We start from the raw sequence: 16,679 nt of genomic DNA, 5'->3' as shown, positions 1-16,679 counted from the left end.
CTTTGATTCCTTAAAGCAGTCTGTTTATATTTGAATGCATGCCATTCCAGTCAAAGCCTTGGTAAAATAACCAGTGTTTCTAATTCTGTTCTGTTACAAAAGAGAACAGATTCTTACTGCACTTATGCAAATAACTATACTGCCATAAGTTGAGAATACTCAAATAGTCTCTATAAATTCTGCAGAAATCAGGTAGAGAAAAAGCAACATGCTCCAAATGTTGCTCACAGTAAATTTTGCACAAGTTTGTCTTATTGAATTGCTAAAAGTGGTAAACAGCTCAAAAGGAAACATTTTCTTGATTCTGAATAACAAAGGGATTAGCAATGTTTAACGTATCAGCTCTCCACGAGTCCCAAAAGTTTGGGTTTTTTTTTTTTCCTATTCCAATGGCACAATTTCTAAACTTATCAGAGACCCGCATTCAAGAGTACCTGTCAGAGTCCTACAGCTGAATATAACAACTGCCTTCTGAAAAAGAGCAACACAAGACAATAATTGTCTATGGATGACAGAAGTCTCAGGACAGCCATAAAGATGCAATCAACAAGGAATTCTGGTCATCTCTGTGACACACAACAATTTAACATAACAATTATAATTATTAATGATAACATACACGGAAACATCAGAATTATAGGAATCTTACACAGGTTTGTAACACATACTGACAACATATTTATATGAATATAACCCAAAGAAAGTTAAACACCATTTTATATTTGACAATGCTTCCTGCATGGTTTTAATATCAAATAAGCCAAATGTATCTCTTTTGGACTTTAGGTGTCCTAATTTTTTTTAAAAACATAACCTAGAATTTGATCTTGGCAAGTTTGTCAAATATCAAAGGTTTAAAACATTAGATATCACAAAATAGAATCCCAGGCCACCATACCTAAAGTCATTCATTTAGCCAAAATGGTAACTCAAAAATTTTACGAAGGAAAAAATCTTTACTTTGATAGGCGCCTCAGCTTTCCAAACAACAGGACCCAATGAAGACGGCATGAAGCCAGCGGAATCTGTCTCTTTCCTTTCCCCGCTCCCTTTTCCCTGCCATTTACTCGAAGGGGCAAACAAAAACCTTTCGTATCCCTTAATATTACATGAAAATCTTGTTTAAAAGAAAAAGCAAAGTTTCACCTTTGCATTTGTGTACTATTAATGTTAAACCCAATTCTTAATAAAACCTTATAAACAAAGCTATATAATCTTAATTCAATTGACCATAAGGTAAAATTTTCAAAAACCCTTTAAAACCCTTTATAATTTTCTGTTAAACAGCTGATTAATTTCCTAAGAAAACCATTATTCAGACACATGGGCCCAGATTTGAGCCCTGTATCAGTGTGCTTTTATTTTAATGTTTAATTTACCAAAAACTGAAATAATCTCCTTCAAATCTTAGCCAACTGCCTCATACACACAGAACTTCCTTTACAAGATCAATCCTTCATTCCTCATTCCTTCACAAAGCCTTTATAGCTTGTTTTTCTGTTTGTTTTTTTTTTGGGGGGGGTGGGGGACGGAGTCTCGCTGTCACCCAGGCTGGAGTGCAGTGGCCTATCTCGGCTCACTGCAAGCTCCTCCTCCCGGGTTCACGCCATTCTCCTGCCTCAGCCTCCCGAGTAGCTGGAACTACAGGCGCCCACCACCACGCCCAGCTCATTTTTGTATTTTTAGTAGAGGCGAGGTTTCACCATGTTAGCCAGGATGGTCTCCATCTCCTGCCCTTGTGATCCTCCCGCTTGTTTAAACTTGCAGTTTTGTCTTATCGCTCTTTTAGGTTAAGATGATCCTTAAAACCCCCTGAACTAGACAACAGTACCTTCCCTTTAACAAAAACCGTATTTCCATACCTTCTTATAACATTTTACCAAAAATACATTCTATTTTCCTTGTATACCTTATAGGTAAAATTGTTTCTCCAGTACATTACAATGTTAATTCTCAGTAGCTTTAATTTGCGGTGTAATACCTGATAGGTAAGCAATTTTAACCATGTATCAGATTATAGAGCCCAGAACAAAGACGGAGCTGCAGACAATGTCTGACTCTTCCCAGCCCAGCTAGGGCACCTGGCTAATTCCACGTGTCCCCAGGCCTTATCTAGAATCCAATGGCTGTAAAACAGACAAGTCAAACAATTATTAAAAATCACAGAAGCAGTTTATGAGCTTAAAGCATCTAGCAAACAGTATCTGACCTGACTAATTTAGACCAAATGTATAAACGTTGAAGACATTTTATTTTACTTTACCAATAGTATTTTAAATTGCCTTTATTTTTCAAAGATTAGAGTCACGTGACCTAAACGCATTAATGTTTCTATTTTTCTGACAATCTTTTTTAGCACTTTTTTTCTTTAAAAGTCAACTAATAGGAACATTAACATGTTTTATATAAACATCACACACACAACACATATAAATACACAGACAGAAGGGGATCCGGTAGTTATAAGATTTTTTATCTGCCAATTTTTAAGTTTCTTAATTGGATTACTGGCTTCAGGGTGGAGCCCTTATAGGAACAGAGCCAGGAAAGCATGCAGTTTCTAGGGCCTAATAAGCAGGCAGAGCTGGAAGGCAAAAACAGATCCCCCAAATTAAGGGTCCCATTTTTATACGACATCTTGGATCCCCAAAAAGAGGGGAATGCAATGGGAGAAAAGAGTGCAATGCTTTTACCCTGCATTCCACTGCAAGGCAATCCAAAGCCAATCAGCCCATCCCCCAAAGGAGTCTCATCTCTCAGTGTGGGGTAGAAATATTTCCATACCTTCTAGGTGGCTGAGAGCATGCTTCTCTAATCCAAAAGTGCAAAGAGCTGAGTATCCTTCCATAATTGCCATTAGCCATCCCTTAAAGTATATTTCCTACCTAGTTATTACACACACAAGCTAAAAGCTCTTCTTTCTGCAAAGTAATTTCTGATACCTCCCAAAGTCAAAATATATCAGGTAGGCCGGGTGCGGTGGCTCAAGCCTGTAATCCCAGCACTTTGGGAGGCCGAGGAGGGCGGATCATGAGGTCAGGAGATCGAGACCATCCTGGCTAATCTGGTGAAACCCCGTCTCTACTAAAAATACAAAAAAATTAACCAGGCATGGTGGCGGGTGCCTGTAGTCCCAGCTACTCAGGAGGCTGAGGCAGGAGAATGGCGTGAACCCGGGGAGGCAGAGCTTGCAGTGAGCCAAGATTGTGCCACTGCACTCCAGCCTGGGCAACAGAACAAGACTCCGTCTCAAAAAAAAAAAAAAAAAAAAAATACATCAGGTAACACAGAGCAGAGCCTTAGATTTTGAGAGGGATCTAGCCTCCTTCAATTCCTGGGGTTCCATGAGGAAAACGTAGGTTTTTCTCAAAACAGGGTATGTGACACTTTCTGTGTTTTTCCCAAGGAGTTCCGGGCTGTCAGAAATTACTTTAGGTCCTCTCATGTGGGCATCAAGAGTGGCAAGAAAACAGACTGGGGAAATAATTCAGCTGACTGAGAAGAAAAACAAAGAAAAATTTTTCTTAAACAAACAAGATCCAAGAAGCGAAAAAGCACCAAGGCCTTTTATATATATATATATAACTTGGATATCAGTTTTTAATTAAGTTGATTTTAACCAGGAATGAGCAAAGACAGCCAGTCTGTGAGGCTAGAGACAAGATGGAGTCAGCCATGTCAGATTTCTCTCACTGTCATAATTTCTTCCGTTACAATATTTGCAAAGGCAGTTTCAGTAACACCCTTTTCCTGGTTAACTAACTTACTCACCAGGAGCCAAGCCAAAAAAGAAAAATCCAATGGAAAGTCTGCTACTCTCAATTATTTTATTATCTGCCAGAGAATGCTTTTGGCAGACTTTCTCCTTCCTCAAGGGAAAAAATACCTGCAAAATTTTAATAATAACAAGGACTGCATTTTGCTTGCCGTGAACGTCTATTTGAGTTCTGCAGGTGAGGGAATCAAAATGAAGCCCAAGGAGAACATAAGATGAAGGGCAAAGAAATCAGAATGCCATTAAAACTCCATTTCCCAAGAAAAACCAGTAGGAAGGAAAAAAAAATCCTACAACTAAAGGATATGAATCAGTGGTTCTTAACTGACGTTGATTTTACCCACCAGGGCACATTTGACAAATGTCTGCCCACACTCTCTCCATTGTAATAGAGAGTGGGCAAATGTTAGGGATGCTGCTGAACATCCTGTAGTATTCGGGACAGTCCCCCGAAGATGAAGAACGATCCAGCCCCCACTGTCAATAGTGCCAAGGCCAAGAAACCCTGATCTCAATGAATGGGCCGAAAATGTTGAGTTAATGCATTATATGTTGTGGCCATTCACAACATCTTCAGAAGTTAAGACCCTCAAATCTGCCCACCTCTCTCAGGCTGAACACATAAATCTAACAGAATCCTCCACACTGAAGGCTGTAAGTGGATGTTGTAAAAGCATTCTAAGACTCACTGGTAAGTGAGCAGGGAAGAAGCCACGCACCGACTTTTTCCCCCAGTAAAAATGAGGCCCACCCACAGACCACAGTCCCCAGTCTGCAAACATTCAAGCAATGTCCATATGACAACTGCTGTTTGCTTCCAGCTGATTCTTCTGTTTCCAATGGCCCCACAGTGTCTGTGTGGCCATCCATTTCTCAGCTAATAGGGCTGCCGCTCGAATCCATTACACAAGAGAGTACCCCCACCCAGCCCTAGGCCTGCAATATGGCTAATGACCTGCGAAATATAATCAAAATGTCTTGGCTGCCTTTGCATTATGGACCACCGCCTATCACACACACAAAGCTTTGCAGACAATAGAAACATTGAATTACATTTTTGGTATAGTCTTTTTTACAATTAAATAATTCTGCAATTACTAAGGACTCAGGGGAAACTGCAAAACTAGTGAAGTGCTGTGCACCTTTCATCCTGTCTCCTCCCATCTTGGCATCTTACACTACTGTCGAAGAGCATCAACACCACTAAGTAGGAGGCAGGACGGAAGTGCTCACTGGAACACAAACTATCGTCATCCTTTCTGCACTGCATTCACTGGTTGTGTATGTATAATCTATGCAGTTTGATCCTACGTGTAGATCTGTGGAACTGTGTCTCGTCAAGGTACCAAACTCTTCCATCAACACAAAAGAACTCTCCTATAACCATCCTTTCTACGCACGTGCTCCCATCTCTACTCTAGATCCGTAGCAGCCACTGATCCGGTGTCCACCTGTATATTTTCAGCACTTTAAGCAGGTCCTATAAATGGAACCATATAGTCTGCAATCTTCTTCTTTTGTTTTTTGAGACAGAATCTCGCTCTGTCACCCAGGCTGGAGTGCAGTTGTGCAATTTCGGCTCACAGCAACCTCCACCTCCTGGGTTCCAGCGTTTCTCCTGCCTCAGCCTCCAGAGTAGCTGGGACTACTGGCATGTGCCACCATGCCTGGCTAATTTTTTTGTATTTTTAGTAGAGATGGGGTTTCGCCATATTGGCCAGGCTGGTCTCGAACTCCTGATCTCAAGTGATCTGCCCACCTAGGCCTCCTAAAGTGCTGGGATTTACAGGCATGAGCCACTGCACCTGGCCCAGTCTGCAATCTTCTGACGTGGCCTGTTCTACTCGGCACATTTCTCTGGGGGTTCCTCCAGCTTGCTGTGCCTACCCACAACTCCTTCCTTTTCACAGCTGAGCGGTGCTCCACAGCACAGACATGCCACAGCTTGCTTCAACTACGCCCACTGATGGACACTGGCCATATGTCCAGGATATTGCTATTATAAATAAGCCATTATCTTCTGTTTAATTTTTTAAATAACCAGATTTTGTCAGACACCAATGTAGCTTACAAATGATACTAGCTGTGCCAGGGATTTGCCCCAAACACTGATATAGGACTATGAAAAAGCCCTTATCATGTAGTATTCATAATATTAGTATTACTGTGAATACAGGTGGTTCTCTCTTCCCTTTGAGACTAATTTTCTAAACTCTGAAAACAATCTACACATGGAACTTCTCACCTATAATACCATGACCTCCTCCTAAAATCGTGGTAAAATATATATAACATAAAGTATATCATGCTAACCATTTTTTAAAAAATTTCTTTAAGAGATAGGGTCTCACTCTTTTGTCCAGGCTGGAATGCAATGGTGTGATCATAACTCACTGCAGCCTTCACCTCCCAGGCTCAAGTGATCCCCCCACCTCAGCCTTCTGAGTAGCGGGGACTGCAGGTGTGAGCCATGCCCAGCTAATTTTTGAAATTTTTTGTTGTTGAGACAGGGTCTTGCTATGTTGTCCAAGCTTGTCTTGAACTCCTGGCCTCCAGTGATCCTCCCACGCTGGCCTCCATCTTAACCACTTTTAAGTGCACAGTTCAGTGGCATTAGGTGCATTCACACTACTGTGCAACCATCACCATCAGCCATCCCCAGAACTTTATTCATTTTGCAAAATGGAAACTGTACCCATTAAATAGCAACTCCACATCCCCTGCTTCTCCCCATCCCCCAGCAACCACCCTTCCACTGCCTGTCTTTTTGGATTAGACTCCTCAAGGTATCCCTTCTAAGTGGAATCCTACAGTATTTGCCTTTCGTGATTGGCTAATTTCACTTGGCATAATGTCTTCAAGTGTCATCTGTATTGGAGCCTGTGTCGGAATTTCCTTCCTTTTCAAAGCTGAGTCATGATATTCCGCTGTATGGATGGACACGTTCTGTTGATGGAATTTCCTCTGTCAATGGACATCTGGGTTGCTTCTGCTGAGGTTTACTAAAGGACACTGTACTGCTCCCCTAAAGTGTGAGGTCAGTCTTGGAAGGAGGGGGCATGTCTTTCTGTTCAGCTCTCTCAAGCCACCGTCCTCACAACAGCCGCTCACAGATGCAACAGGAGGAGATCAGCCCAGCACACAGCCTGGCCTCCACTCCGGCAGAAACTTGAGGATGACGAATCCCACTCGACTGACAGCACGCTGCTCAGAGGCCTAGGATATGAAGGGCATTGGAACACAGGGAAGCCTCAGGGAAGTGCTTCTTTCATGGACAGACTGAAGCTCCCAGGACCCCTCTTGGATCCAGACTGGTTGGCTTTGAACAGTGTTCTCTTCTACAGGGCATGAGCTAAAACCCATCCCTCAGCATCAGGCCCCCAGAAGCCACCTGCTGCTTTTTCAGAGGGGACCACTTCACCCTCAGTCTCATGTTTCTGTAGAAAGTGTTGAAGAACAGGGAACCTTCCCCTCCGCTCCACCTCACTCTAACCAAGACCCACGCCAGCTTACCCGCTGTGAACTTGCTGGGTCATCTGCCAGGTACTCTTTTTGGACGGTTTAAACTCACTGTGTGTTGGGCGCTCAGCACATTTATCTCTGTGCTTGGGTTTGTTGTGGAAAGAGGAGGCCGCTGAGGTCTCACTCACTCTTCCATGCACTCCTCTTAGGCTAACTCACCTGAATGGCATCGCCACCAGAGAGAAGCACTGCAGGTGAAGTGTGTCACCCAGCAAGACTCTTTCTTTTTTTTTTTTAGACAGGGTCTCACTCTGTCACCCAGTCTGGAGTGCAATAGCACAATTATGGTTCACCGCAGCCTTGACCTCCCAGGCTCAGGCAATCCTCCTGTCTCAGCCTCCTGAGTAGTTGGGACTACAGGTATGAACCACCATACCCGGCTAATTTTTGTATTTATTGCCCAGGTTGGTCTTGAACTCCTGGGCTGAAAGCAATCCACCCACCTCAACCTCCCCAAGTGCTGGGATTACAGGTGTGGGCCTCCACACTGGGTAGAAGTCTTTCTTATTAATGATTATCTTGGCATGGAAGCTTCACGAAATGAACGACAAATGTCACTAAGTTATATTCACAACCCTGAAACTCTGGGCATGTGGATGTACGATTTCACTATTATCTTACTCTGTTGGGGCTGCTCTACCAAAATACATAGAGTAAGTGGCTTATAAACAACATGTGTGTCTCACAGTTCTGGAGGCTGGGAGTCCATGATCAACACGTGGCAGACTGGGTGTCGGGTGAGAACCCGCTTCCCGGTTCATAGATGGCGCCTTCTCACTGTGTTCCCACATGGTAGAAGGGGCGAAGGAGCTCTCCTCATGACTTCATCATCTCCTAAAGGCCCCACCCCCAATACTATCCCCTTGGGGGTTAGGATTTCAACATAGGAATTTGGGGGAACAGAAACATTGGGACCATAGCAACTATCCTCCTTATGAACAAGGCTGACATGTAACACAGAGCCATATATACGTTACGTAAACAAAAGCAGCATGCCCACTTCTACCCAGCTAGTCCTGTGTGCAGAAATGGGCTCTTTAGGAAAACAAGAGTGCCCAGAGTGTAGATGCTCACTTTTGATAACTAGTGATACTCTCACTCTGAATAACCCATGTTTGGTGACATTCATGGAGGCAAGAAAAATGTATAATAACTTGGCCTCTCAGCTACAAATCAGGGCAAATCAGAACATAAGTTCCACTGAATAAGGAGATTTCAACCATCCTCTAGGGTCTTTAAATCTTTACAGCTAAGCCAGAAGTTCCTCACTCTGGGAATTCAGCGTGGGTGAGAAGTGAATTTTTACCATTTATTATGATGACAAGCTCCTTTTAGTAGCTACAGTCTTTAAAATTACTGCCATCACGGACACAGCACTTGGTAACATCCCTGTGCCAGACACAACGCTAGTGAAATTCCATTTCTACTTGTGTTTCTTCAGTACTGTCGCCACCACCATCATCACATGGTTTTTATTACTTGTCTGCCTGTTCCTGGTGGTGTGGGGACGTCAGTCACAAAGCTCCAGGTAGGGAAATACTTCGCTGGGTTTTCGATGACTTTGATACCATGGGTATGTGGGCAAATGCACAGAGAGCTTTTGTGGCCGCCACAGGGCCCAGCCTGCGGAATCCTGCTATCTGGAAGCCTGGCCTTTGCCTTGCCCAGATGCCTGGGCTTATCCACCGGAGGGCTGACGAGGCTGTATAGAGTTTTCTATTTTTAAGCAGAAGGTTAGACCAACGGCACTGCTTAAGGAGGGGAAGGTATGCAAACAAGGACACTCTGTCATTCAGCCGACCTGGGCTACATTCATGTCTGCCCATGGAAACTGTGACCCTGACAGGTTCATGAAATTAGTCCAGAAGGCTAGCTGCAAATCCTCAAAGGAGGAATCACACTTCATGAGTGTCCTGCAGATATATACGCCAGGGTTAACGTCCCTTTACATACTTTCCAATATGCCTTGTGCGACAGGCAGAGGAGCTCTGTGACTCAACTCATCTCTATAAAACCACTCATGTTTACGATGTGTCCTGCCTCTGCCTTAGATGGAAAAGAATGCACTGGTTTCTGATAAAGTGAAACCTACACTTATCACACGACCCAGAAACCCCACTCCTAGATATTTACCCAAGAGAAATGAAAACCTACGTTCACACAAATGACCTGTATGAAAATCTTTTTTGTAGCTTTATGTTGGAATCACCAAAACCTGGAAAGAACGCAAATGTCCCTCCACAAGAGGATGCATAAACAAATCGTGGAAACAGCATTCAAAATGGAACACCACTTGGCTATTCAAGAATGAATGGCTGGTGCACACAACAGCATGCATGAATCTCAAATGCATGAGGTTGAGTGAAAGACGTCACACTCTCAGGACTACACAATATGTGATGCCATCTCTATGCCATTCCTGCAAGGCAAAACTCTAGGGACAGAGCAGTGGTGGTTGCCAGGGGCAGGGTGGGGGTGGAAGAGGAGCTGAGTACAAAGGGACATAAAGCAATTTTGAGGGTGACAGAACTGTTCTGTGTGTTGATTACGCTCAAGCCAGCTCCGCACATTCCTTCCTTCTTTCCTTTTCAGACAGTTATCTTCTACTTCTTTAAAAAATATTTTTGGCCAGGTGATGCAGTGGCTCATGCCTGTAATCCCAGCACTTTACGAGGCCAGGGTGGGAGGATCTCTTGAACCCAGGAGTTTGAGACCAGATTGGGCAACATAGTGAGACCTTGTCTCTACAAATAAAATATAACAGAAAATAAGAAATTAGATGGGCATAATCTCTTGTGGCACAAGCCTATAGTCCCAGCTGCTCGGGCGGCTAAGGTGGGAGGATCACTTGAGCTTGGGAGGTAGAGGCAGCAGTAAGCCGTGATCATGCCACTGCACTCCAGCCTGGGCAACAGAGTGAGACCCTCAGCGTGAGTGAGTCTCAAAAAATAATTTTTCATAGTACCTCCATTTCCCCCGAATCTATCACCCAATTATCTTGCAGGCAGTTCTTTCTCAGTTAAATACAGTTTGAATCTGTGGTTCTGTCCCCCTGTATTCCTCATACCGTTTTGCAAGTTCCTGTGAATTATTTAATTTATGCCAAAAATGTGGGTCTGGGAGAACATGTTTTCTTTATAGTTTGGATTTTGGGATGAAGTCCCAGAGGAAATAATATGTTTACAGGGACTCACTTGCCAAATTTTCTCTCTTTCCATACTAAGTGGAAAATGGACTTCCACTTCCCTTGCTGTATTCAGAAATATGTGGGGGAAAACAACTCACGATTCCCCCAGCATTTGGGGGAGCTGCTTACTACAGCAGGTGCAGGCTGTGCACATTTATAGGGGCTCGCTCCCTTGCTTCTCTCCTCCTGGGATGGTAACATGAGCTCATGGGAAAGGCACATGGCCACCATGTGATTCTTAAAAACTGCCCAGATAGCACAAGTGACCAGGCAATGGATCCTGTAAGACAGAAACCAATGGACTCACACATTGTATTAGTCCATTCTCATGCTGCTAATACAAACATACCTGAGACTGTGTAATTTACAAAGGAAAGAGGTTTAATGGACTCACAGTTCCACATGGCTGGGGAGGCCTCACAATCATGGCAGAAGGTGAATGAGGAGCAAAGTCACATCTTACATGGCTGCAGGAAAGAGAAGGTGTGCAAGGGAACTCCCCTTTATACGACCATCAGGTCTCGTGAGACCTATTCACTTATCACGAGAACAGCATGGGAAAACCTGCTCCCATGATTCATTTACTTCCCACTGGGTCCCTCCCCGTGACACGTGGGAATTACGGGAGCTACAATTCAAGATGAGATATGGCCAAACCATATCACCCGTCAAAGCCAGACTGCTGAATTCATGCAAAAACCAACAAATCCATTTTGGCACTAGAGCTTGGTAATGCAAAAGTTCCCTACTACTTAACATTCTTGCTTTAACCAGTTTCCTCTTTCAGACTGCCAAGAGTCTGCTGCTATGAGATGTCACCTGTGGGTAACATCTATTGAGTGCTTCTGATGGGCAAAGCCCTTGCTTTGGACAAGTAACAAGGGCAACAATGAAAATCCACTAATCCACACAGGTAGGGAAATATATGTGGTTTGCTAAAAGCCGGATGACCTGACTTCTGCCTGTTGCAGGCAGAGGAACAAAACACATCTGTTTTTGAGGTTCTTTCCCGAGTTTGAAGAGATGTGTTTTGGATCCTTCTTCAACACCCTGCTTCCCTTGCTGTATGAGGCCATCAGTGCTCCACTGAAGATTCCTCCTTGCAGTCTAATACATCCTAACTGACACCATGCGTACTGGCAGAGGGGAGGAAGAGAGACACTGGTGAAGGAGATGAACGGATGGACAGGAGCGGCACCTGGTCTGCTGGGTCCAGAGCAAAGAAGCAGGGCTCAGGCCACATGCTTGGTGACTCTGGAAAACTTGTCCGTCACTGCACCTGGAAGGTGGGGTTGAGTGTTCTAAGCAGACCTTCCAGGGAAGCAGCTGTCCTGCTGCACTGCAGGGAAACACCTACTCCCTGCCTCACTGCCCACCCCCCACCCGCTTCCTGCCACACACAGGTAAGGAAGGATGACCAGGGAAGGAGGAATGCCAGTTGCAGTAAGATCACTGGATCTGGGAACCCAGAATTTACCGACAACTACTAGTGGAGAAAGCCAGAGTGGAGGGAGCTGAGGAATGAATCATCTTCTGAGATGCAGAACCTGTTTTTAATGAGTTTGGTGGGGTGCAGGAATGAGAGTACAGGTGCTGGAGGAGGAAGCATGATCAGGGAAACGTTTTCCTTTTTATTTAAGGTAGAAGGGAGACAGCGATAGGCTGAGAGGGTGTGCTTTCTTGACGGGGGCTCAATGACTACTATTGACCTAACCAAAACTTTAGGACTTGAGACAAACACAGAAAATAACCCCAGAATGAACACTTCAACATTAGGTATTTCTTTGCTCCCTTCTTCCTCTGAATACAACCTTGTAGGGTGCTCTAAAAAGTCCCACAATGCACACAGTGAGCTGAAGAAAGTGCAATAGTCTCTCTCTCCAATATCAACTCTGCCTAAGAAGTGTTATTATACTTCAGTGACACTGATGAATCAGGAATGGAGCTCACAGATGTTACACAAAGTTGACATTTGCCAAGGTCTATGCATTGTTGTGCTCCGACTCTCCCTCTCAGCTGCCTGGTTACAGAAGCTTCATAAACAAACACTGAATAAGGAAGCCGACCTTTCTGGGGAGGGATGGGGGTTTCTGTGTTTATTTCAAGAAGCCAGCAAAGCTCATGCTCCGTGGCCCTGGGGACCAGCCAGCAGCACGGCTCTGTCTCCAGGTTACGGAGCACGTGGTCCTTCACACCCGACAGTTCCAGCCTGGGACTTGTTTACACAAGAGCTGTGAGTCTCTTTGGCCTTCATCGTGTCCTTGTGCAGAGGTGTTGCCAGATGGAAAGAATCTCAAATTCCATGCCACAAGTCGACAAGGAAGCAGGGTTTGGTACGTGGATTTCCATTTGCAGACACCTCTGGAAAGCTCTGGGCTCTGAGGCAGGAGACCACCTGTGCTCCTCTAAGAGCCGAGGTTGAGGTATTAGCAGAGCGGTTATCATTTCCCTGATTTCCAGAGTGAGGCAGTACATATTTTGTTTTGTATACCAATTTCTTATACTATCTATGTTCTGGCAACAGCCAATCACAGGCATCTAATATATATGCAGAAAGAATGTGTACTTTCCACGAATAACACTAGCTGGGAGCGCAAGGGACAGAGACCCAGGCTTGGATGGGGAAGGCACGCACTTACAATGTGCTACGTGCCTGACGTATTTGAGCACATTTGCCTGGGCAAGGAAACCCAGGCTCAAATGAACAGGCCTCACTCAGACTTGTTCGAGGATCAGAGCTCGAGCCATTCTGCGTGGCTCCAATTCCTACATCCTACCCTACCAGGCCAGCTGTGAGAGAACCCACGCCTAGAGGATAGTAGATTGGTTTTCCCTCAAATCGAATACATGCATCTCTGGGAGGAGGGGGCCTAGGAACTGGGGTTTCCTCTTCAAATAATCAAGTTCCAGAATATATACAATCTGGTATCAAGGGCACGAAGCTTAAAACCCAACTTAAAATCCCAAACCAACTGTTATGAGTTGAAGTGTGCCCCCTCCTCCACAAATTCACAGGTTGCAGTGCTCACCAACAGCGCACCTCAGAATGTGACACTATTTAGAAACAGGGTCACTGCAGATGTAATTATTGCTGTATTCAAAAACAATAGCTAAAATGAGGTTGTCTTGGAGGCGGGTAAATTCCGAATCCAATCTGTCTTTACCACGGGGAAATGTGGACAAATCTGAACATAGAGATGCGGGTGATGTGCCTACGAGCCAAGGAGTCCAAAGACTGCAGCAAGGCCCCAGGAGCCAGGCAGGGGCACAGGAGAGACTTCCCCTCAGAAGGAACCGACCTGCCTACACCTTCATCTTGGACTTCTGTCCTCAGGAACTAGGAGACAACATTTCTTTTTAAGCCACCCCAGTTTGCGGTACGTTGTTATAGCAGCCCTAGGAAACGAATCCACCTGCACTGTATGTTGCTTAGGAAAACTGTGTGTAGCAAACACGTGGAGACAACAAACAGCAAGTCCACCAGGGTCATTATCATCGAGGAAGGCAGGGAGGCAAACATGGGCGGGGTTTCCAATGCACCTGAGAGGTTTGTTTCTTAAGTTGAACGGGTAGGTGGGTTTATCAGGACGTTTTTCACCAACGTCGTTTTGTAGGTCTTAAATTACACATCTCCTAAGTTTTAAAATGTAAATAGGTTTTCACTCTAGAAACCAAATGACTTGTTGGAGGGATCCCGCGAACCCAGGCCAAAAGCCAGAAGCCAAGCCCTTGGGCTCCGTGGCTTCCTCCCGCTACTTCCCTGCTGGCGGAGGAGGGCGGCTGCTCAGCTCAAGGTCTGTTTTGTCAACAACGAACACATGTGATTGGCTGTTCGCTTACTAACCATAAAGTAATGTCTCAGTGGTATCAAAAATGTTGGAAGATGCTAGGACGATTCCTAAGTTTTAGCAAATTGCCTAGCAGGCCATTTGGGGGGCGGGGAGTAGGGGAGGCTGGGGAGCTGAATAAATCTCTGGAGCAAAATCGAAGAGGTTCAAACACACACACCAGCTCCTGCACGCCCTTGCCGAGATGGAGGCCAAGAGCCCCGCACTGCTTCTGTCCTTTCCACATTCACCACAACCGCTCTTGATTCCCGCCTGATTCATCTGCACAGAAGTGTCAAGGGAAGAAAGAACACATTCCCTCTTTCCACCCGGGGATGGCACAGCTCCAGAACCTTCTCTTCTCCCCATCAGCACTAAGAACTTTCTTAGCTCTTCTTCTTCTTCTTCCACAGCCTGGTTTTGAATTAAGCGTTGATCCTGCTGCTTGTAAGATGCTGAAGATGAATTTCCTACCGACAGAAAACCAAGCCTCTTACCTGACTCCTGGAGATACCGATACACCAGAAAGTTCACCTCGTCACTGGTTATGCTCATCTTAGCCTCACCTCGCGGCGATGAGGTGTTGATGAAGTGGGAACCACCCTCTGTTCAAAAAGAGAAGAGAGTTTTGAAACACTGCTTGTATTTTTCTCTTTTTTTTTTTGAGATGACTAAAGAAAGTAATATCCATGCTATTATACACATGGAGGTAATTAATATCTGATTGTGTTATATTTTATAATTATGTGATTACATAAAAATTCCATAATTATAGATATAAAAATATGCCCAGGTGAAATGTTTTCCAAAAAAACAAGAGTTGGCCTATTTCCTAAGGCCAGGGAAGAATTGAGCAAAAACCACATGAACGAAGCCAGAAGCAGGGGCAACAGAGCACGACAACGAACAACTGACTTTGCGTTCAATAAAGCTCTGTGCATGCAGGGATCCGCAGCGCGCCCCATAAGCGGCAGGAATGGAATCCTACAGTGCACGCAGGCAGACGTGGCTGGATTCAACACTGAGCACTTTTCTGGACACATGGAGAGGTGACCGAGTACACCCGCGGCCATGTCAACACCCCCAAAGAGTGACCACACGGTCCTGGCCACATGAGGAACCGCAGTACCTCTCCCTCGCAAACGTTGAAAGTGGTGCAAGACTGACTGCATGGCCCCTCTTCCTGCAGGGCGGTGGCAGCACGATGAAGAGGCGCCAGCGAGCTCGGTCATGCTACATGTCACCTCGATGTTTCTGCAAGGAGGCCAGGGCTCCTGGTGGAAAACCAGAACACAGAAGGCAGGGAGCACCTCTGTCATTTGTGCTTCACCACAGAATCCGCTGCATCCGTCTGGCTAAGACTTCTGGTGCCCAGAAGGCAGGCAGAAATCTGGGGAGGGAGGATGGGTAGTAAAACGTTCAGGGGCTTCTGCGTGAGACAGCCAAGACAGAGTCTGGTTTTCTTAGACACCACCCGGTTAGACACAAGAGCAAACCAGCCCAAAGGGAACAAGCAAGGAAAGAACTCTGTTGTCCATGAACAAACCAGAATTCATACATCAGTAAGAGCTGCTCACTCCAAACAGCTGGGCAGCCCCAGAAAGGCCGCAACTAACATCAATGATGTCACCAACACTAAACATCTTTTTTCTTGTGAGACGGAGTCTCGCTCTGTTGCCAGGCTGGAGTGCAGTGGTGCGATCTCAGCTCACTGCATCCTCCACCTCCTGGGTTCAAGGGATTCTCTTGCCTCAGGCTCCCGAGTAGCTGGGACGACAGGCGCCCGCCACCATGCCCGGCTAATTTTTGTATTTTTTGTAGAGATGGGGTTTCACCATGTTGTCCAGGATGGTCTTGATCTCCTGACCTCGTGACCCGCCCGCCTCAGCCTCCCACAGTGCCGGGATTACAGGTGTGAGCCACCACACCTGGCCTCTTTTTTTCTTTCTTTTTTTTTTTTTTTGAGACAGAGTCTTGTAGTGTTGTCCAGGCTGGAGAGCAGTGGCATGATCTGGGCTTACTGCAATGTCCACCTCCCGGGCTCAAGCAATCCTCTCACCTCAGCCTCCCGAGTAGCTGTGACCAAAGGTGGGTATCAGCACACCCAGCTAATTTTTTGGTTCTTTTTGTAGAGACAAGGTTTTGCTGTTACCCAGGCTGGTGTTCAGCTTCTGAACTCAAGCGATCCACCTGCCTCAGACTTCCAAAGTGGTGGGATTACAGGCGTGAGCCTCTGCGCCTGGCCAGCACTAAACAGCCAGCACTAAACATCTTTAGGCTGTTTGGGAACTGTCTTCGGTGTCTATATCACACATTTTCAAGTATCTTTACAGGCAGCAAAACTTTCATTGTTGAATGAGGATTAAGT

The 16,679-nt window shown here is 45.3% G+C and overlaps 1 protein-coding gene across 1 annotated transcript in view; it reads right to left on the bottom strand.

Moving 5' to 3' along the window:
• TBL1X (transducin beta like 1 X-linked) overlaps positions 1-16,679 on the bottom strand; it is a 254,388-nt gene that overhangs the window by 50,736 nt on the left and 186,973 nt on the right. Inside the window, exons 4-5 of the mRNA XM_030806534.1 lie at positions 15,441-15,585; positions 14,809-14,916 (exon numbers count right to left, since the gene is read on the bottom strand). Coding sequence (XP_030662394.1) covers positions 14,809-14,916; positions 15,441-15,543 — 211 coding nt within the window. The 5' untranslated portion in view covers positions 15,544-15,585. The remainder of the gene's footprint in view (positions 1-14,808; positions 14,917-15,440; positions 15,586-16,679) is intronic.

Source organism: Nomascus leucogenys, chromosome X, assembly GCF_006542625.1.
Source record: "Nomascus leucogenys isolate Asia chromosome X, Asia_NLE_v1, whole genome shotgun sequence".
Lineage (NCBI taxonomy): Eukaryota > Metazoa > Chordata > Mammalia > Primates > Hylobatidae > Nomascus > Nomascus leucogenys.
Note: the sequence above shows the minus strand (reverse complement) of the source record. Positions and strands in the feature narration are given on the sequence as shown.